The 21,751-nt window shown below is 39.2% G+C and overlaps 1 protein-coding gene across 1 annotated transcript; it reads right to left on the bottom strand.

Moving 5' to 3' along the window:
- Positions 1 to 1,567: 1,567 nt before the first annotated feature.
- LOC139744160 (uncharacterized) lies at positions 1,568 to 20,820 on the bottom strand. Its single transcript, XM_071654615.1, has 11 exons — positions 20,730 to 20,820; positions 19,662 to 19,929; positions 19,382 to 19,490; positions 18,872 to 18,950; positions 18,149 to 18,361; positions 17,339 to 17,431; positions 12,933 to 13,871; positions 11,332 to 11,592; positions 10,023 to 10,172; positions 8,180 to 8,408; positions 1,568 to 1,688 (listed from the first exon to the last, which is right to left on the bottom strand). The coding sequence occupies exons 1-11, from the start codon at positions 20,818 to 20,820 to the stop codon at positions 1,568 to 1,570; spliced, it is 2,553 nt and encodes an 850-aa protein (XP_071510716.1).
- Positions 20,821 to 21,751: the final 931 nt, after the last annotated feature.

A 21,751-nucleotide genomic window follows, 5' to 3' on the forward strand; every position in this document is an offset into this window, starting at 1 on the left:
TCATGTTACATGCAAAGGTATTACCCACAGTAACAACAGGGTTAGGCATATTGCAGCCACTATCCAAGCCACCTTGTGAGGAAGCATGGAGCCTTGTCCCATAATTCACTGCCACAATTATTCAAGTCCCTGAGAAATCTTCAAGAAATTGACCTCATTTTATGCTGATGCTTTTTTGATACAGCACCGCCATAAAGTGGGGCAAGGAACAGGTAAACTTAAGCACAGAAGGTAATAACAATACCTTGAGAAAATGCATAATGCATAATTACTTCTTTTGCATGTGCATGCTGTTCTACCCTGAGCTCATCATTGGAAGCTGCCAGTCACTTGCATTCAGACAAAAAAAAAAAATGAAAATAATAGAAATGCTCTTGAAGCACTTTACATTACAGTTCCTCTGGGAACTGACTCAGCAGAAATACAAGGCAAAAACCATACACCTTGAGTATATACAGCCTTGGTCAGTCTGGCTTCGAAAGGGCTGACAAATTTTCACGCTGCATACGGAAACCATTTGGCGAGTGGACCGATTCTTTCGACACTGATTTTGAGTGGTGTGCACTGGAACATTTACAGCTTGTAATGTCGCTGGTGACACTGTTTAGGGTACAACTCAGAAATGTGTGAAATTTGAAGTACATGACCTCAGCTCTCTGTCCATTATCATCTCATGAATATTCATTCTTTGGGCAGTGTTTCTACCTGTTCCATCAAACTAAAACTGTCACTGAAAGTCAAGAGAAAAAAAAAGCTTCCATGGCATCACATGCATTTGGAGTGTCTGAACTATTCATCAATTTTTTTTTTCATAACAGAACAATTTAGGTTATGTAAATCAACATACATAGGCTGTACAGATAAATAATAGACACAGGAAAGGTCGTAACTAAATGACAAGCTTTGTTAACCCCTGAAGTCTTACAAAGCTCATTTTTTATGGTATGGCATTTTTATGGTTATATTCTGTATCTTTATCATAAATCTTTACTATTCATTGTTTAGGTTTCAAAAGATAAAGCACAACGTTGCCATTTATTTAGTTGAGCCCTGTATACTATTCATGCCCAATTGTAAATGGAAATCATGTACATGGAATTTGTTTGATGGAAATAAAGTATAATTGATATGAATTGAATCAAACTAAATTCAACTGAATTGAATCATATTGAATTGTGTTTCATTTGTATATTTTTCAAAAGCCTCTTGGTTACTAGTTTCAAATTTGAATAAACTTAAGATCCCAACTTCCCCTCAAATTGGCAATATTTTTTAGTAGCTTTCTAATTTTGTGCAGATTTCACGACTTCAGCCAATTCTATATTAATTCAATTAAAGATATTCTATGAAATTCAGAGTTGCCGATTTGAGTTACCGATCTAACAATAACATGATGATAATTTCTGCAGCAAAATTCAATGAAGACTTGATCAAACCATAAAAGCACATAAAAAAAAAATCTAGTTTACCAACGCTTCATTCACCAACAATGAAAGACTTGGAAGTCCTGGATTGTGAATATGTGCCAGTATGCTAATGTTGTCTGTGCATTGCAGTGGAAAATGCTCTATACATGTCCCATCCATATTTCGTTGCCTGCCAGGCAGAAGGGCCCAAAGGCTTGCATGCTGTAAAGCTTGCTAGGGCCCTTCTGCTTGGCAGATGATGATTTGTGGAGGAAGCAAGAACTGAAACAGACATGTAGTAACAGTGTACTAAAAGTTGGTTACAGCTCGTTATTCCGAAGGTTCGTTATTCCGAAGGTTCTTTAGTCCAAATGTTCGTTATTCCGAAGATTCGTTATTCCGAAGGTTTGTTAATCCGAAAATGTGATGAGGTTTGTTATTCCGAGGGTTTATTAATCCGAAAATGTAATAAGGTTCATTATTCCGAAGGTTCATTTATCCGAAAATGAAACAAAGCTTGTTGTTCCGAAGGTTCGTTACGGACCCTATATCACTTCGGATCAACGAACCTTCGGAATAACGAACCCTATTTCATTTTCGGATAAACGAGCCTTCGGAATAGCGAACCCTATTTCATTTTCGGATTAACGAACCTTCAGAATAATGAACCATCGGAATAACGCCACAAATGCTCGGATTAACGAACCCTTTTTCATTTTCGGATTAACGAACCTCTAGGTATAGGGAATTTGTGTGTTTCGGAATAACGAACCATCGGAATAACGAACCTTTGGAATAACGAACAGCACCCCTAAAACTCATACTCAGCCTGCTATGGGTTAAATTTGTTGACCACTGCTATATCCAGGTGCACTGTGATGGATGGTGTGCCTAATGGCTCCAATGAAGCTGAAATACTGTACAAGCTGTTAATTTCGCGAGGACGTAATTTTCGCAAATTTCACGAATCACCATTGGATAGCGCATATAACAACATGCGAAAATGTTGCCATACGCTATCGTAGCAACGCATTTATGATAGCTTCGGTGTCAATTCGTGAAAACAACATCTCGCGAAAATGTCTGTGACCTAATTAAAATAAAGATATTAAAAATAAAAATATCTGTACACAAAAATAACAGCTTACACAGTAAATGCTCAAGAGTGCATTTAACCCATTACCAACTGGTTTGGGGCCTGTCTATTGAGAATAACCACATCTAATGTGGTGAATGGGTTAATAGTAAATCCATCATGCCCTTCGTTACCCTATTGACACTGAGTAATTAAGCTCTGTAAGCCGGGATGATCATTTGTCTAAATTCGCTTTACCGTGGTTCTTTCCCAAACACTATCTGTGGCCAGTATGTTAATATGACTGCCAGGTATTTAAATTGTTGAATAATTTTGAACAGCAAAAATTCTCATTTGAACAACAGAAAAAAAGAACAAACACACTATTCAAAATGAGAATCAATTTACAATCCTTGCATTGGTAATGAAAGTGTGGGTTCAGTCATATTTGAAAGAAAAATATGTTCAATCATGCATATTGAAAATTACATATGATTGTGTATTTATGTCAAGCAGACACATAACCACAAGTACATTTCATTTCACAGTGAAATATACTGGATCTTTAAAGCCAACCAATTAAAGTCGTTGATATTTCTGCCTCCACACACCTAACCTTGTTCAGAAAATTCTGAGGTTTGAGACCACAATACCCACAATAAAATAGATTGTAAAGATGGAATAGAAATCAACTAGTCGTCAAGTGGGCAAAAATGGTTGCTTGATTATGAAGGACAGCTAATAGGCACATAAATACACAGACACACCCAAATTAATTCACACTACATTAAACATATGGGCCTACCTGCAACACAAACACACACACACATACACACACACACACACACACACACAAACACACACACACACACATGCACACATATCCAATCCCCATACCCAGAAAAAACATGAGGCAACAATTTGTACATGACAACAAAAAACAACAACCGACACCAAAAGAAGAAAGGTTTTTAGACTTACGTCCTTTCTGTATCCACATCTACCGCTGATCGCAGACAGCTGCACGGCGCCCTCGTTGTTGGACCTGTCATCGTCTGGTCCCTTAGCGGTGTAGATTATCGTGTGATTCCTCTGTCCCAAGTAGTCAAAGATGAAAATTTGTTTTCTCTTCTCCGGTATGGTCCCAAATCAGCAACCTCTCAACGTTTTAATCTCCAGTCACGTAGACATCTACTGCACGAATTCTACGTACGACAGTAATTGTCTGTTACCTTCTCTGGACATCACGATAGACAATTACCTGGCAAGATAATCTGTGGACCTTTTTAAAACATGTTAGACATATTTTGCTCTCATTGACATCAACTGCCTTGAGAAAGGACAATTATGTGAGCTTTATTGTCACATGGCCGGAAAGCAATCATTAGTTCAAGAGCATTAGGGGGAGATTGTTTTTCTACGTGCTTGGAACTTTCGGAAGTCTCAATGTAGATTAATTGAGAAATCCCTTTCCTTGCTAAATGAAAGAAGTTTCCTCTTGCATAGCAATGCTGTATCACATATTCCAGGGCATGATATCAATTGCCCGAACACAATAAATCATTTGGTCACGCGTTACAACATCAAAAAGTGAAAGTGTCACAGAAATAAATACAATGAGGTGATAATCTGCATGATGAACTGACGCAACAGGCAAAAATTATATTTTGATGTTTGTTGCATGAGAGGAAGCATTATGTGCTGTTTATCACACCACATTTTTCCTCCTCATTTTTCAGAGTTTTCACCATATTTATGCACTGATAACTTCATGAGTACTTTCTCAACAGTGAGGGATGGGCAGAAGGGGGGTTACTGGGCACATACTGACAATATTCATCCCAACAGACTCAAGATACACCTGCTGAATTCATTTTGATACAATGAAAAAGAAATTGCCATGAATGTAACATCAACCTGCAGTTGAAAAGAATTCACACTTTCCCTGCAAGCGTCAAGTTTCTCAGTATACGGGATAGCTATCTGAATATTCATCCTCCATCAACTGATATCCTGAAGGACAATGGGATTATCCCAATGCTGCCGTCAAGTCTGTGTCTAAGTCGCGTCTAAAGCCGCCATCCAGAAGCAGTTGATAACCGGTCAAGTGCGGCCCAGGAATTGGGCTGCGGTACTCACAGCTATCGCTTACTTACGGCTGGAATAATTTATAACATTGACACATCACCATGAAACGAGAACTGTTGAAATAAAATGACAAAAAAAAAAAAAGGAGAAAAGAACCAAGGCGAGGAATGGAAACCTAAGTCCCCTAATCATTTCGGTATTGGAAGCCGCCGGGTACCAGCCCCGGGTGGGATTGTGACGTGGGTTGACAAGGCTGAAAGCGATATGCCGACATGAATTTTAGCACCCACGCTGATATCTTTTGCACATCAAGAGAGAGAGTCTGTGTGATTATCACACCTCTCAAGGTCTACTGGACTTGAGGGATCAGGATAGAAGGCTAGGGGTGGGTGGGGTGGGGGCAGAAACAAGGGGAAGAAAAGCAAGTACGCGCATTCTCACTTATGTAAGCTTGGAGTAATCACAGACAATGAAAAACATAATTTATGACAGTTTGGTGGTTGTCTTCATTCAGAAACAAGTCATTGCATTGATATTTACAAAAGAACACCATTCTACTAGAAGGTAATTGTAACTACTAGATGAAAACATGCAATAAAGATGTTCAAACAAATATCTCTTTCTGTATCTTGTTGTTGCTGATTGTGTTGTATTTTTCTTTCTTTTTCTCCTTTTCTTTGTCCTGCTCTTCTAATCATTTGTTTCTTTTTTCATTTTTCTTCCATTTCTTCTTCTTCTCCTTGTTGTTGTTCTTCTTCTTCTTCCTTTTCTTTTTCTTCTTTGTCTTCTTCTTCTTTTTCTTGTTTTTTTTTCTTCTTCTTCTATGTCTTCTACATGTTCTTCTTAAATAACCACAACACTCTGAACCAACAATAAATGCAATATATCACTGCAGGGTGGGAAGTTGTTGTTTTTTTTTGTCTGGATCACATGGATAAAAGTATTCAAATAAATGTTTCCATGCCTTCAAGAATAGATCACTGGCTGAAAGAACATCAGGATATACAGACTGTTTCACAGGGTAATTGTTTCATGGCTTTACAATCACTAAAAAATGTTTTATATGCACAAGTACGAGGAATTGAAAATATCACTTTTCTCAACATGTATGCAAAGCAGCAGGTAGGACATTAGTTCAACACCACATAGGTTCCCTGCTCTTGTTTGTCGATCTGTATGTCTGTTTGCCTGCTCTCTCTCTCTCTCTCTCTCTCTCTCTCTCTCTCTCTCTCTCTCTCTCCCTCTCTCTCTTTCTCTCTAAGGATACTATCTTTCATTACTGAGTATTGGTGTGTCGATAGAGTACAATCTACAGTTAATGAAGTGGGTAGTATACTTGTCTCAATGGATTCAATACTAATCCCCCCCCCCCCTTTTTCATCAATATTTCATCAACTCATCCCCTCGTTACTGACAGAACTGAAGGTGATGCGACCTTAATTACAAAGTCCATTTACGGGGGAAAAAAAGGACAGTTCTGTTAATCCATCTCTTCTGACCATTGTCATTGCAGATTTTCAGGGCGTCATTATGAATCCGAAGACTGGACGTTTTCAGACGCAAAACCAAGCATTTAAAACAAAAACTTTTGCAATCCGATCATGAAGCATCCTACGCACTCTAACTAATCTTTCTTTTTTTTTTGCAAGGACATTTTGAAGTAATCTAGTGGCTAACAGTGCCTTTTCAACAACTGAGTATGCTAATGGCTAGTGTGTGTCCTGAGTCATTGGAAAGCATTTCTCATTATTATGGTCACAGTTGCACCATCTCCAAAATCGGAAATGCGCAGACTTTCTCTCAGGTAAAATTGTATACAAAAATTTATCTATTTTTGTAAGTAGGTGAAATACCAGAAATACACACATTTTAAGGTCATTTGAGTGTCTAACTTTTTATTGACCCTTTAAGCCTTTGAAATAAAAAATAGAAACGATGAATCCCAAAGATGGTTTTAAAGCAGCAGTATGACAAGAATTAGCAAATAAATGAAACAAGGAGTTGAAGCTTGGATTATGGATGTCAAGTGTTTTGTGCCATAATACTGTCTTCTGTTCACAAGAAGAGGATGCTTTTAAAGTTTAAATGGGACTTGCAGAAAGTAGCTAGTGGTAAATTGTAAAATGTGTCATGTTCAATACAAGTCCAAGGGTGGTTGAAATAGTGGCAGATGAATCGTCCTGAAATTCTGGATAAAAGCAATGGTAGTGAAGACAAGAATTATGCATTGGGAAGGAAAGGGGGGGGGACTGTTCACAGTGCCTGTAGCAAGGACTATCTCCTACTAGTATTCACTAGTCAACACGCAATTTTCAAGTCATCTCAATAAAAAAGGGCGGTGATTTGGCTCAGTCCGTGGAACATCTGCCTCCTTATAATCCATATGACTCAGGTTCGATTCTCGAGTCCCACTGAGCAATGTAGTGTATAATCATACTGTCCCCTCTAGTAAGAGGCAAAACACTCTGTCCCTCAGATAGGACATAAAATGGAGGTCCCTTGTGTGAGAGAGTTACAACTCATGCATGTAAAAGATACACTTCATCCATTCATCACAAAGTGCAGGATGTTTAACCTGGTGAAATGGTCCCACCTCACATCCAGCTGGACCCCATGGAAGACCAGTTAATGCAGCTGAATATAGGCTATCCAGCCTACTTTATAGACAGAAAATGAAACAAACAAACAATTCATTTTAACATAAACATACACAACAGTGCATGGCGTTGAATCATCAGGCACAAAAACTTTTTAGTACATCCCTGTTTACATGCTGCCAATAAAATAGTTTAACCTGTTGCTAATGGAAGAATCTGGGTCCTGTGTTTAGTTGATAGAAATGGAGCAGAGAGAAGTCAGATGATTAATGGGATAGTGAATAAGACCTGTCAAAAATACAAGGGATGCTGGTAAAAACAAAAAGTGAAGAATCAAAGCTGTTCCACCTGCAATTCAATGTTTAGTCAGACAGTTAGACAAAGTTTCAGTCCAAAACACATTTTAATCATAATAGCCTGTATGTATCATATTTCAAGATGTAATCAATAATGGATAGAATGTAAGCAAATCACATCATAATGGGAGAAAAAATATATATATGACACATAAATTGCATGAAAACAAAGGTTGTAACATATCATCCACACATATCACTTGCTCAAATGATCATATACGAGAAGTACTCGGTCAAATTGTGCAAATACATAGATTATATGCACAAGATATGATCTTTACCATGATAGACATAAGCAGCAAATAAGTATGTTCACAGATTTCCCCTCCCTACAGAAATAGTTAGAATCTAATGTAAAAGTGGAAATTTTCGCAATGAGGAAATTCTTCATGCATTTCACACAACCAGAAACTTGCACAAAAATAAAAGAACGCAAATATATTTGCTTGCCATACATTCCAACAATGAATGCCTTGATTCCGTGGAATCAAAACACTCAAAATTCACATTATTTGGCCAAATGCAAAAATTACTCACATGAAAAATATACACTTCCACAATATACATATATATGTTTACAATGTCTAACAAACATATGCTTGCACAGCACACTTGGGACAAAACACTGAACACTCTTCTTCTTAAGACTTAACTTACCCCATCCCGTGTGGAGCGTGCCGACTTTCGTATTGTCCTGTCCTGGGTGGACTCTTCCATCTGCCTCTGGGAGGGGGTGGTGCATGGGTGGAGGGGTAGCCATGACCTGGTACTAATGTTGTAGAGAGGTTAGGCATACTGGAATGGTGCATAGCAGGTGCTTGATGGTGCACTGCCACCAAACCTTGGTGGGGGGAAGGTTCCGGCTTGCCTCGGAGTTGCGGCGTCCCTACGTGAAATCAGAAATAAGGTATGAACTTGATTTAGGCTCAACAGTTGATTTATTTAATGGAAATAGATATGACAAGGGTTTAAAAGTTGTGGTTATGATGCAATAGGACCATGACCAGTTCAGGATAAACTAATACTGTAAAAGTGGATATTTTCGTGAGACTAATTTTTCGTGCTTGGCCGGGTAAGAAGAGCTTCGAGTGTTGTTAATTCCGTGGAATCAAGACATCACGCACAGGGACATATGGCAAGCAAAAATATTCGCGTGCTTTTATTTTCGCGCTAGTTTCTGGTTGCGCGAAATGTGCGAAAATTTCAACACCGTGAAAATTTCAACTTATATACAGTAGTATATTTTGGTTTCGGGGGTGGGGAGGGGTCCTAGTGAGGCCTAAATTGTATATTTTCATTTTCTTCTTGAAAACCCCACTATAATTTCCATCAAACTTGGCAGGTAGCATCCCTAGAGAGATAGAATCTCAATTCCATCAAATGGGCACCATGCCCAACCTGGGTGGCTCCCAGGGGAGCCCAACCTATCCCCCAGTAAGGAATCTTTAAAGATTTTCTTTTAGAACCAGAAGTGATTGAGCTAAATTAATACAATGACTCAGTATATTGATGAATGTTGTTTCATGTTTGTTCATGGCAGGATCAGGGGTGCCCCCCCCCCCCCTTGGGACCCAGGGCAGTGGGGTAGGATGGGTCCAAATGGGGACATAATTTGTACATATCCATATTCTTCTTGAAAACACCTTGATGAATATTCAACTTGGCAGGTAGCATGCCAGAGGGTTAAGATCTCAATTTATTCAATGGGGCACCATGCTCCCCTTAGGGGCTGCAGGGGGCCCAATCCCTCCCCCCCTCCCAACATTAAGGAATATTTACAATTCTTATTCGGGGGGGGGGGGGGGGAATACAAATGCGGACCTAAAGTGTACATTTTCATTTTCTTGCTGAAAATGACATAATGGATTTTCACCAAACTTGGCAAGTAGCATTCCTAGGGGTATAGGATCTCAAAGTGTTTGAATGGGCACCATGCTTTCCTTGGGGGCCCCAGGGGGCCTCAAACCTCCTAAATGAAGGAATATTCTTATTCGGGGAGGGGGGATCCATATGTGGACCTATTCTTCTCTAGAATCAAAGTGATAGAGCTTTAAGTCTTTTTTTTTCCAAACTGCATAGTCAAACGTTCTATAAAGTACAGTGTGCTTGGCAGGTATTTCATTTTCCCAGCTAGTGTGCTGGAATATGCAACTGGACACCATGCCCCCAGCTCTCAAAGCTGCACCCGCCCTACCCACCCCCCCCCCCCCACCCCAAGTTTCCAATTTTCTTAGGTTAGAGTCTGCATGAATGCATGGAAGGTGAACTTGTGATACTCAGGTGAGGGCGTGACCCCCAGGTCTCTTGTTTCATTTTAATGTCTGCGTCAGGGATCTAAAGTTCCCTAAAATCTAAAGATGAGATGGGCAGAGAGAAAAGAAGTGTATGATAGCTATAGCGCCCTCTATTGACTACACACATGACACATGATTAGCCAAACAATATCCTAGCAAGAATACCATCTCATATTCAGTCACAGTGAACTCTGTCCGCTTCACACCTTTCATCGTCTTTGATGCAGCTTTCATCTTCAGTGATTCCGATGACTGGCTACGAAGGCTACTCGACCTGCTGCCCTTTGTTTTCTGCGACCTCCCCATGACCTTTGGAGTCCTCACTTCTTCTTCCTCCATGCTTGAGGTACCAGAAACTGAGTTTCATTTGTTTTGCAGAGAAAATGAAAAATTAAAAAATTAAAAAATACAACGAAAGGAAAGGTTACTAGCCAAGTCATTCACTCTAAAACTGCATGCCCATGGTCTTGACATCAGCTAATGAATTTGGCATCATCAAGTTTGGGAGCTCATTTAAACCACATTCAAAGTTTTAGTGACCATTGGCTTTCACAAAAAAAAAAACCACCAAGCTGCAAAAAAAAAAAGAACAAAAAAACATATCTCCATACATTATACATGTAACATATATTTTCACAATAACATACTTACAACAGAGTTTTTTAATGAAAAAATTGTATTAAAATAGATTTATTGCATTTTAACAGTCATGTGATATGACCAGGTGTACACAAAGAATGAAATTCATATTTACCAGTGAAAAACTTCCCCCCATCAGTCAATGTAGCTATAAATGTCATTTGGCAATCTAATATACTGCCCTCTTTGGTCTTAGGACTTATAGTAAAATTTTGGCTTCCTCTCTCTCTACTGTGGCCAGTTATCCTGATATTTTGTTTGTTTGTTTTTTACTGTATGTCTGCACTGTTTAATATGTTTCTCTCCAACTAGCAAGATATAACTCTTTCTACCTCCCTGCTCTAATCTACCATGATCAAAAACAGTGTTGTTTGTTAACATGCAAACTTGCTTCAAGTACTCAAGTATGTGTTCCTCCACTTGTAGGCCTACATCTGGCTGGCTGGCGGTTCTGGCTCAGTGATTGATTAGCAGAAAAAAAATATATATATTTTTGATGTCACAAGACCATGCAGAGCCAGTGAGTAGCAACTATGTCATTACCCTACGATGTAAACAGGGAACATTCTCCAATGTGAAACTTCTCTCAAACTTTATATTTATTTTGCTAAACTCTATATCTAAGTGGTGTGAAAATGATGAGATACAAATATATTTGGTAACTATAAAGATATGAACAGAAATACTCTTATCCACAAAATCATGAACAAGCTATTAAAAGTTCACTGAGAATGGCCCATTATGAACACCTACAATTTGCAATCATATGAAAGTTTCCACATTTAAATTATGTGATTGTGATATCATCATATTCCACATCTTTTCTATCCAACATGTATGGCATCCATCTGTCAATTTCTGCCTTAAGTCCCTCACTCTCTGGTCTGTGGATGGCCTTCCGAAACTTTCTCTTGATCTCCGCCGACTTGACCGAGTCCAGGTCGCTCTGGATGGTGACGGAGTCGAAGCTGGACAGCGGGACTCCGGCCAGGCGCCGGACCATCATGGACCGGAAGCGGGTCTCGTAGTCCTCCGTCTGGATGGACTCAGGGTCACTCTGAGGTGGACCCTGGTGACCCGGCTTGACCTTTCGGCGTGGACGCGAGGGCTTCTTCTTTGGTACCACACCAGGATGTTCTGTTTTGTTATATTTCAAGCAGGTGAAAAGTGAACAAGGATGATAAGTACATCTACTCTGTATATCCGCTCCCTTAAGGTTCATGAAAAAATGATTTACTTTATGTAAATGGTATATGAATTATATCAAAAATATCTAAATACCACAGCACCCTTTACAAACAAGGGAAAGGGAAGGGTAGAATGTAAAGCCATTCTCTAATATCATGGTAAAATACTAAAATCCTCTTTGCATTAATTTAACTCACTGATGACAGTCTCAGTGACTTTATAACAGATTTTGATCCTGAGAAGCACCACCATTTTGAGACAGATCTGGATGTCAATGTTAAATGAGTCATTCTATGTTCTCTAAAGAATGCAGCACTGAGCATCAAGGTTTGTCTGAGAAACACATTTAATATTTTATCCACTGAGTGAAGCTCACTTGAAATACATTCTACACATGTCAAAAGGAAGGAGATAGCCAATATATCACATGTGGTATCAAATGTGATTCAGGTGTCAGTAGATACATTCTTTGAGGTGCTACCTGTATATTTCATATTGTTTTATACGCATATATTCACCATCATCACTTTAACCCGTTGAAGATGGACTGATTTTGCTACAGCATGCGTTTCCCATAGACCACTGCCCAAGTATACTTGGGACCCAACCTCAACGGGTTAAGTGTATATTTTACTAGAATGGGAGGAAAGGTTGTGTAAGAGTTATGGAGAAGACATGAAACACTTGCATGCTTGAATTAATATTGTGGCAATGTATTTTGTGATTTTTTTTTGTAAGCACTTCTTTTGTAATTGCATTCTACATTCCAGTTGCAATTTGGTGAATTTTCTGAGATGTGTGTGGAGAAAAGACTTTATGTTCTTTCATTTCGTCAAGCATAAACTTTCTTTATCCTGCTGAATGTTAGTGTGAGAAGTGTATATACGATGCATTCAGTAGAGAGTTTTTTGGTGGTATGTGGGACTTGGCCATTTAAAGCATGTGGAATGCTTGGATAGTCAACTATTCACACTGGAGCAAGAGATGAAGGGAATAATAAGCAATGGATGTCCAGATTTGATACCCACAAGAAAAACAAGTTAACATTGCAATTTGTATAGGTATAAACACAATGGCATCTAACCTAGTACCTCATCAATCTAACTAAATCTATTTTCTACACAATGAATACTATGAGCTTTACATTTCAACTTGTTGGACTTATATATACAAATGATATGAATTGGTCAAAGTTTTCTGCAGCAGTTTTTAATTTTAGTTCATGTCAGAAAATGTCAAAAATGAAGCAAAGGCACTGTGAAATAACTATTGATGAGTGAGCTTTATACCTGTTTGGATGTGTTTCAAAGGCATCGCAAGAAATCGTGGCTCATATTCCTCAGTAACTATTGAATCCGCACCTACGTCACGCTCCGATACCTCTTTGTGTACATACATGTACTCTGGCAGTCCACTTGGTTCTATAGAGGGCGCCGACACCGTTCTTTTCTTTGTCTTTCCCCCTCTACCTCCCTCTCTGCCCTTTAACCTTTGCAAATGATGCACTGCGGTCTCATTGGTTGGACTGACATCGTTTGAATGCTGCCCTCTATTTTGACTTGCTTTTAACTTCTTGTTCGACTTATTGGTCCTTTGGCTCCTGGCAGAGTCCGGCATGGCAAAGCGTTGGAAAGCGCCCTCAAAGTCTTCTGTTGCAATGGACTCTAGGTCGCTCACACTCTGGATTACTGCAGGTTGGGAGAGAAGAATCTCCGTGGCTAGCGACGCCCTTTCCGAATCGTCACCGGCTCCGTCCTCATCGTAAAAGATGTCCCTGAACCTCATGACATGATGGTTCACATCTCCGCTTCTCCCTCCAGCATCATTATTTGCATTGATACCGCTCCCAATGTGTCCTTGCTGTTGATGAGCTGTGCCGACTTGCAATCCGTTGGCAACTTTGTGGTTCAATTGTTGGCTCGCATCACTGGATGCACTGCTGTGAGAAGCGTGCCCCCCGCGAGCCTTAGTTCGACCTTTGGACACAACTTTCTTTTTCTGCATCCTGGGTTTTGCCATATCATCCTCCCTGCTATTGTTTGGCTCATTGGTTTGAGCTTTTGAGTGGTTACCCGAAGCAGGCAAGGGCGTGATTTTTTGTGGTGAGCTGTTATTGCTGGTTGTGTGGTTGTGGTGGTTGTTAGTGCTCTCCTGCATGGCTGCTAAATGGTACTCTTGGCTACTCGTGAGTTGGTGGCGTGGTGGCAGGGTGTTGCGGGGAGTGTGATCTGAGGAAAATGGATGCAGCAATAAAACGCATGTACATGAATCTCCTAGGTGATACTACATTAATGGGTGCAGTTTGTTCGTCTAAAACTGAGATGTGATTATCTAATTTCTATGTCACAAAGCTCTTTTCTGATTTGCATGATAAAGACAAGAAAATTTGCAATTAAGTTGCGAATCACAGCAGAGGTGCAAGATTCCATATTTGAAATGCTAAAGGGAATAATAGTTTTGGCTTAGATGGGGATTCAGGCTTAACTTTTTGCAAGATGATTAGAAACCACTTATGAAATATCAAAGAGCATACAATTCTAAGAGGAATTCAAAGTTTATTTGATGAAAGTTGGTTTTGAAATGACTGAGATATCCAAAAACAAAGTACAACACAGTGGTCCTGATAAAAGGTGGGTCCCGCACTTTATTCGGACCTCTTTGTTTTGGATATCTCAGCCATATAAAAACTTATTTTCATCACACAGACTCTGAATTCCTCTTAGAATTGCATGCTCTTTCCTATTTCATGAGGTTTCTCACTACGTATCTCACAAAAAAGTTGGAAAACTGAAGCCCCATCTCAAACAAAACTATACCATCCCTTTAAAAAATTGATCACCATTACAGTAATGAAGTCAACTATGAACAAACAATATTCTAAAAGGATGAATTCATATTGACAATGATCTATCAAGTATCACATCTAACTGTGAAAGAAATGGGTTGAAAGATTAGTGTTAGCATTGCTTTTTTTACAAAGCGTCAAATATGGATCTATTATTTTTCTAGATCTTCTGCATTATATGGCACAGACCGTGTCAATTAGAGGCAAATTGATTTCATAAAGCACTGTATAAGGCAGCATCTTTTTTCATGTAGATATGAATCAAGCTACTTTGGATGACTGACTTCAAATGGAGTCACAATTTGGTAGCAACAAACAATTTCTTGATAGCATCTACATAATTATGTAAAGGTGGTTCATGTGAAGCTACAAATGGCACAAACAAAGGAATGTTCTCTCTTCTGTCTACTGCATTGCTATTTTCTCTGGACAAAAGAGGGATATTACCCCATTAACTCTTTATGTGCCATGTTCACAGGGCAGACACAGTTGACGGCATGCTCAAGTTTGCATATTCTGCTCAAACGCACAAACCCACTCAAACCGATCGATAAATCGCCATATACCATTACAATGAGAGTGTTCCTTGCGATCCAATCCGGTTACACGTAGCTTTTGTTTTATATGGTGATTGACTATCAAGCGGGTATTTTCTAGTGGACTTGCTAGTAAATTCTAAGTTTCTGTCACTGTTTTGTGTGCAAAAGTGATGCCTCTACAGTAATGCTGCTATTGGTCATTTGAAAGAAAAACAATTATAGATCTGTCGAGCACATTTGCATCAAAGCATTGCTTGTAAGCTTCTCTACAACTTCACTCATTACACTGGTCAACAACAAATTTGTTGTCTGCGATTTTTCAGCTGATTTAGGGTAAACCTGATGCGCTGAATCCAAAAATCACATTGGTTTTGCTCAATCAGGTCAAGTTTTTGAGCTACGGCCACATGTCCTTTTTTACGTTTTTGTTCACATTAACGCATGTGTGGAGCATTTTAGAAGAAGTCGGTGGGGGTAAAATGCCATTTTGATTAGTTGTTTTGACTGGAACTGTTTATTCTAATGATAAAAAGTATTCGGGTCCGATAGTTCTGGGTGATTATGTCGAAAAGGGATCAGTTTGTAGTGTCATAAAAACCTTGAAATCTTCCATCGCTCACTCAACTACACTGAAGGAGAAGTATGAAGCGGTGAAGTATGTGCTGGAGAAAATTGGTTATGATCAGCATAAGTGGTTCATTTGTGTTGACCTGAAGATGGTGAACTTTTTGTTGGGACAACAGAGTGGCTTCACCAAGTACCCATGTTTTCTGTGCATGTGGGATAGTAGGGACCGTGCTCAGCATTACACGAAGAAGGACTGGCCTGTGCGAGAGGAATTGGTGCCTTGCAAAGAAAGGAATGTCATCAACAACCCTCTGGTGGACCGAGACAGAATACTCTTCCCACCGCTGCACATCAAGCTCGGCTTAATCAAGCAGTTCACCAAGGCTCTGGACAAGAATGGTAACTGCTTCACTTACTTGTGCCAGGCTTTTCCAGGATTGTCCATGGAGAAAAATAAAGCTGGCATCTTTGATGGTCCTCAGATCCGTCAGCTCATCAGAGATCCAGAGTTCGAAAACTCAATGAATGAAGTGGAACTGGAACCTTGGAAAGCATTTGTTCTGGTAGTGAAGAACTTTCTTGGCAACATTAAAGCCAGAAACTATGCAGAACTTGTCAACAACATGCTGACTGCTTTCAGAAACCTTGGTTGCAACATGAGCATCAAGATGCACTACCTACTTTCACATATGGACCGGTTTCCTGAGAACCTGGGTTCAATGAGTAACGAGCAGGGAGAGAGATTCCATCAGGACATGTAAGAGATGGAGACCAGGTATCAGGGTCGCTGGGACGCAGTCATGATGGCTGACTAATGTTAGACTCTGAAGAGAGACCTCCCTGATGCTGAGCATTCCAGGAGTTCGAAGAAACGGAAGTTCAAGCCCTGAAGTTTGAACAATGGTGAAGCAACATGCAATTTACGCGTATACTTACCTTTATCAATGCCTACCATTCAGTTTACAGTATTTGATGTTTCTAAGATCAGGTAATCAATATATGTTGTTGGAAAAACATTTTTTTCTCTTAAAAATATATTTAGGGTGATATGTGACAAAAATCAGCTGATAATACCACAAAAATGTAATCGATTTTGTCACAAGATCTATTTTTTTTTTTCAAATCAATTTAACCTGTTGGCCATGCACTTGAACCGAGTGGTCCCTGTACAAAGTCTATGGGAATTACAGAATTGAGTATTCAAAGGGTTAACACAAAAACTTGACCTGATGGAGAGAAACGGATGCCATTTCCTGATTCAGCACTACAAAAATACCCTGAATCAGTTGTAGAAATCAAGACAACATTCAAAAAGTTAAAAATTGTTGCCCAGTGTTATATGTCCTTCATAGCAAAAATCTATGAAAGTTACAAAGATTTGAAAAAACAGAATGTTTTCCCAAAACACGACTACGTTGCTGTCTCAGATTAATGTGGCACACAGGGTGTTGACACCATGGCACATAAAGAGCTAAAGACTAGTACCGAGTATAAACTTGTTCAGGTGTCTACGTATAAATGGGTTAAAACAGTGGTGGATCCATGTGGGGATGGGGGCACCAGCCGCACCCTCTTTATTTTTTGTTGTACAACAAAAGAAATAATAAGAAAAAATCGAGGGGGCACGAGCTCCCCCCTTTAATTTTGTAAAGGCTCTCCCCCCCCCCCCCCCCCCCCCCCTTACGGAATTCCTGGATCCGCCCCCTGATTAAATGGGAGGCAGTGAGGAGGATGAGGGGTGTACCTTGCTGATGTAATGACTGGACCACTCGCTGCCTCACTTCTTCTGCGGAGATGGAGTCCGCATCGCTGGTGCCACCAAATGAGCTCTCTAAGCCTGAAAAAGTTTGCATAGGATCACATTGAGTTTGAGATACGTTAAACGTTAGCCATTCGGGATGCAATTAAATATTCATAAACAAGCAACTGTGGTGCTGACGGCTTTAAAGGGGGAACGATAACCAAATATATGTGGATTGAAGAAATGAAGAATAATCACAGAACACATCAGAGAAGTTTGAGGAAAATTATGCAATCTTTTCAAACGTTGTGAAGTTTCACTGGATGACAAGATGACAACAGTATGTGAAATCACTACAGGACAACAATGTAAAGAAAATATCAAGAGAATTCCAGAAAATTTAATTCTTTTGAATGAAAAGTAGGCCTACACATTATTCCCTCACATGTTGCTGACATATGTGGACAGTAATATTTCCCTACCCCCTGCTATCTGAAGGAGGTATGTCAAGTGCTCTTTCATTATGCTAGAAATATCATAAATACAGGAAACATGATAGAAAATAAGATCCCATTTCAGAAATGTTTTTTACATATGAATGACAATGCCACATCAACATAATTTGAGTCTGTTAAAATCCCACTGGCATTGCAGTTGGATAGAGACAAAAGACAAAATCATGTACACGGATTACTTGACCATTTCATGCCTACTATGCCATCAATAACAGAAAGGTATTATTTTTGTGACCTGTTCAAACCAAACAAGAAGAACAGGTGGAATGTCTAACCAAGTGAATCAGATGATGCTTACCCTGATCGTTGAGCTTGAGTTTGGGGGATGGGCGTGTCACCGGACCCCTAGGTTTGCCTCGCCCCTTGGTGCTGGTTCTCTTGGACTGCTTGTAGCCAGAGGGTTTCGATGTTGTTTGTGGAGAGCATGCCTCATCCGGATTCAGAAGAGCACCCTCACTCGAGTTTGTGTCTCCAGTGTTAGCTCCATTCTGGTGTACGACCTGCTCCCCTCCTTGGAAATCAATGCATGACGAATGAAAATGAAGCTAATTTCCTTCGCTGACAACGATAGTACAGTGCATTTCATTCATAGCAGGGGAAGAGTAACTAAAATTTTAATAGATTTGGTAAAATCTGTGAAATAAACACACACACGCATACATACATGCACACACAAGTTGGAAGGTTGGCAGCCTTCCACTTCTTGTCAGTTCCTAAATTCTTAGATGCCTCACAATCAGAATTACCAACATCCTGTGTAGTTTTTCACTATTTTTTTTTCTTAACCAGAGATGAAGATGAAACATTTTACTAGGAGAAAAACGAACAAGTCATTGCAATGTTTTGCATGATATTTCTCAAATCTTTCTCAATGAAAGAAAATACATTTTGTTGTAGTAGAAAGTTGCTAAACAGAGAAAAGAAAAGTTAAGATGTGCAAGATGCGACAGTGGAATAAAGCTGCAGTTGGTTTGAGCCCCTGATACCAGGAACTAAAGATTCAGTGACCATTGGTTCACACCTTTCTGAGGACTTGTTCTCTTCTGTGTCTGTGTCCGAGTCTTTTTCTTCTTCTTTTCCTCTGATGACCCAGATACATTCTGCAAGTATACAAAGAGATTTCATGCAAGTTTTCACTCTCAAATTTTGTGTCAAACTGTATTGTCACTGTAAAGTATCCACCCATATAAAAATATTTCATGAGTGTCATTCGAATTCCAATGGACCACTGTGATTTAAGTGTGTAATGAGACTATGCTAATATACTTGCAGCTGCATTCTTCTCAAGTGTTTTTTTTTTTTAATCCCTGGTAAATTTCCAGAATGTGGATACAATAATGTCTCAAGTCTCTATCATTTTAGCTGAAAGATAGCTCATGATAGTTATACACAAAATCTATGCAACAAAATAAAAACACTTATGGTGTTAAGGTATGTAATTTACTCATCTTTCTTTAGATATACTGATATATTTTTAAGTTAATTAACAATATCAGAATAGTTCACACATCTTACAGATATTTTGCATTACCTTGCTAATGAGGTCACTTAGCTCTGCATCAATACTGTCCAGAATAAAGTCCACATGGTCTATGTGGAGAGGTCCAATCATTCCTGGTTCCACCTCCTCCTCCTCCTCCTCTTCTCCTTCCTCTTCTCCTTCTCCCCCATCCTCCATCTCTTCCTCCTCCGATTCTCCCTCCTCATCCTCCTCATATTCCTCCTCCAGCTGCCTAGCAACCGCGCTCCCTCCATTCTGTATCCCTCTGGTTCCGCCCATTGAATCCTCCCTCTGGCTGGTCACCACGAACCTGCGCTCCTGCTGGTGAGGCGACACCTGTTGGCCGCTGGTCTTGACCACGCCCGCACTCTGGTGGTGGGGGGTGTACACCAGCTGGGCGTGGTGCCCACTCCCTGCTCCCAATCTCTCTTCCTCAAGGTCATGATTGTCCTGTCTCTGCATCCTTCCATGAGGTGAAGAGCTATCGTGGGAGAGATCACTTACTTCATCTTCCTCCTCTTCCTCCTCTTCATCTCCTATCGAATATTCTTCCCCACTCTCCGAGTCGGTCTCATATTCTGTAGCGAAACAAAAATGTAGAGCGACAATTATTACACTGAATCAGAGGTATTGCACAATTAGAAATTCAATGAAAATTTTGGGAGGCTCTTTTTCGAGCAACGCATTATTTCAAAGTTTGAAAATTGACAAGTAGCACAATTCTTCTCTGCCCTTTACTACTACCTGTGTTCATACTCATGTGAAATTTCCTTTTCTGTGTGTTTTTTTTACAACCTATTTGATCTGGACCTTCTGTGCCAGTTCATTGTAAAGTCTTTCCAGAGAGATTTGAATATTGGACTGAGAGAAAAAATTGAATATATTTGAAAAATAAAAGTGATAACTCCCACTTTTGGTGGTCCAGGAACAGATTGTTGAATGTCTTAAATCATGTCATTAGCTTTACCATGATATAACTCACTTAATCTCTGCAATCTCATATCTATTCTTTGGAAGAAAGATTAAGAAAAAAAATGAAGTTTAGATAGTGGCAACATATCTTTAAAGGAGCAGTAGAAATATTCCATCAAATGTCATGCTAATAGAGCTATGTTGCTGGTCAAGGGGAAAGGGTCAACCCACATTCCAGCAATAAGTGAATGATCTGATTACATGGATGTTACATATTCATTTTAATAATAATAATAATAATAATAATAATGATAATAATAATAATAATAATAATAATAATAATAATAATAATAATAATAATAATAATAATAATAATAATAATAATAATAATAATAATAATATATGTTATCAAACAACCATACTTTATTTGATATAAGGAAAATACAATCTTTAAAATGATCTATACCTTCTTCCGTTTCTTCTTCTTCTTCTTCTTCAATTCTTCCATCTGGACTGCCGGTGTCTGTTAAGTCTTCATGCCCATTTGATGTGTTCATCGTGGAATATATATATTCGTCACTCGATTGCTTCAAAAAGGGATTAGAGTAATCCCATGTTGACCAAGTTCAGAACTGTGGACCTCTTGGATGGAAAATAAAATTGTATGATATTTCTGAAAGAGAGAGAGATTGAATGAAAAGGGGAGAAAGAGAAGTATAATCAAAACTGAAGAGAGATGGAGAGTTAGGACGCATTTACACTGAATGCGATAACAGCAACGGTCATGTTTTTTGCTATGGTGCACCAAAAGGAATCATGTCTGCTTCTGTTATAAAAAAAAAAATCAGTAATTCGGTACAAAGTCACTCAAAATTCTATTCTTATGTCAAAATCAAGAGCAACAAAATCACCAGTTGAAGATTAATTTTGTAACAAAATTATTCATGGAGAAGTGATATTGTAACAGAACCAGACATGGGTCCTTTTGATGCACCATAGCAAAAATCCGGACCATTGCCATTACCGTGCTTGGTGTAAGAGGGCCTTTACAGATGCAAAATTTATTTAAATACTGCAAGAAATGCTCTAATAAATGTTATAACCAATGGAATTACCAAGTCATCACAATTGTTGCATTTCAAATGCATCAAGAAAAATTTTGCTTTTCACTCATGGTGAAGAATATATAAACCATTCTCTCTCATTCTGCTTGTGCCAGAATTGAGAAAATAAACACCTCAATCACAGTTCTATATTGAAATTTGATCATGTTGCCGCACTCTGGAGAGTGAATGCCTTAACCAAAACTCATAAAATCGGCCACTGCTTATTTTCACTTTTGCCCCCAGCAAAGGATCCTTAAAGAACACTCTGTTGAAAGGAGGTATTGAGTCTGGCAAAATGCATGTCACATCAATTTCCATCTGAGTCAATCATCGTATTACACGGTGTGTTCAGTGTCCGAGATATTTTTCCTTTGTGATGTCT

This window comes from Diadema antillarum, unplaced genomic scaffold (assembly GCF_040938485.1).
Source record: "Diadema antillarum isolate AM-2024a unplaced genomic scaffold, OU_Dant_1.0 seq00001143_RagTag, whole genome shotgun sequence".
Taxonomy (NCBI): Eukaryota; Metazoa; Echinodermata; class Echinoidea; order Diadematoida; family Diadematidae; genus Diadema; species Diadema antillarum.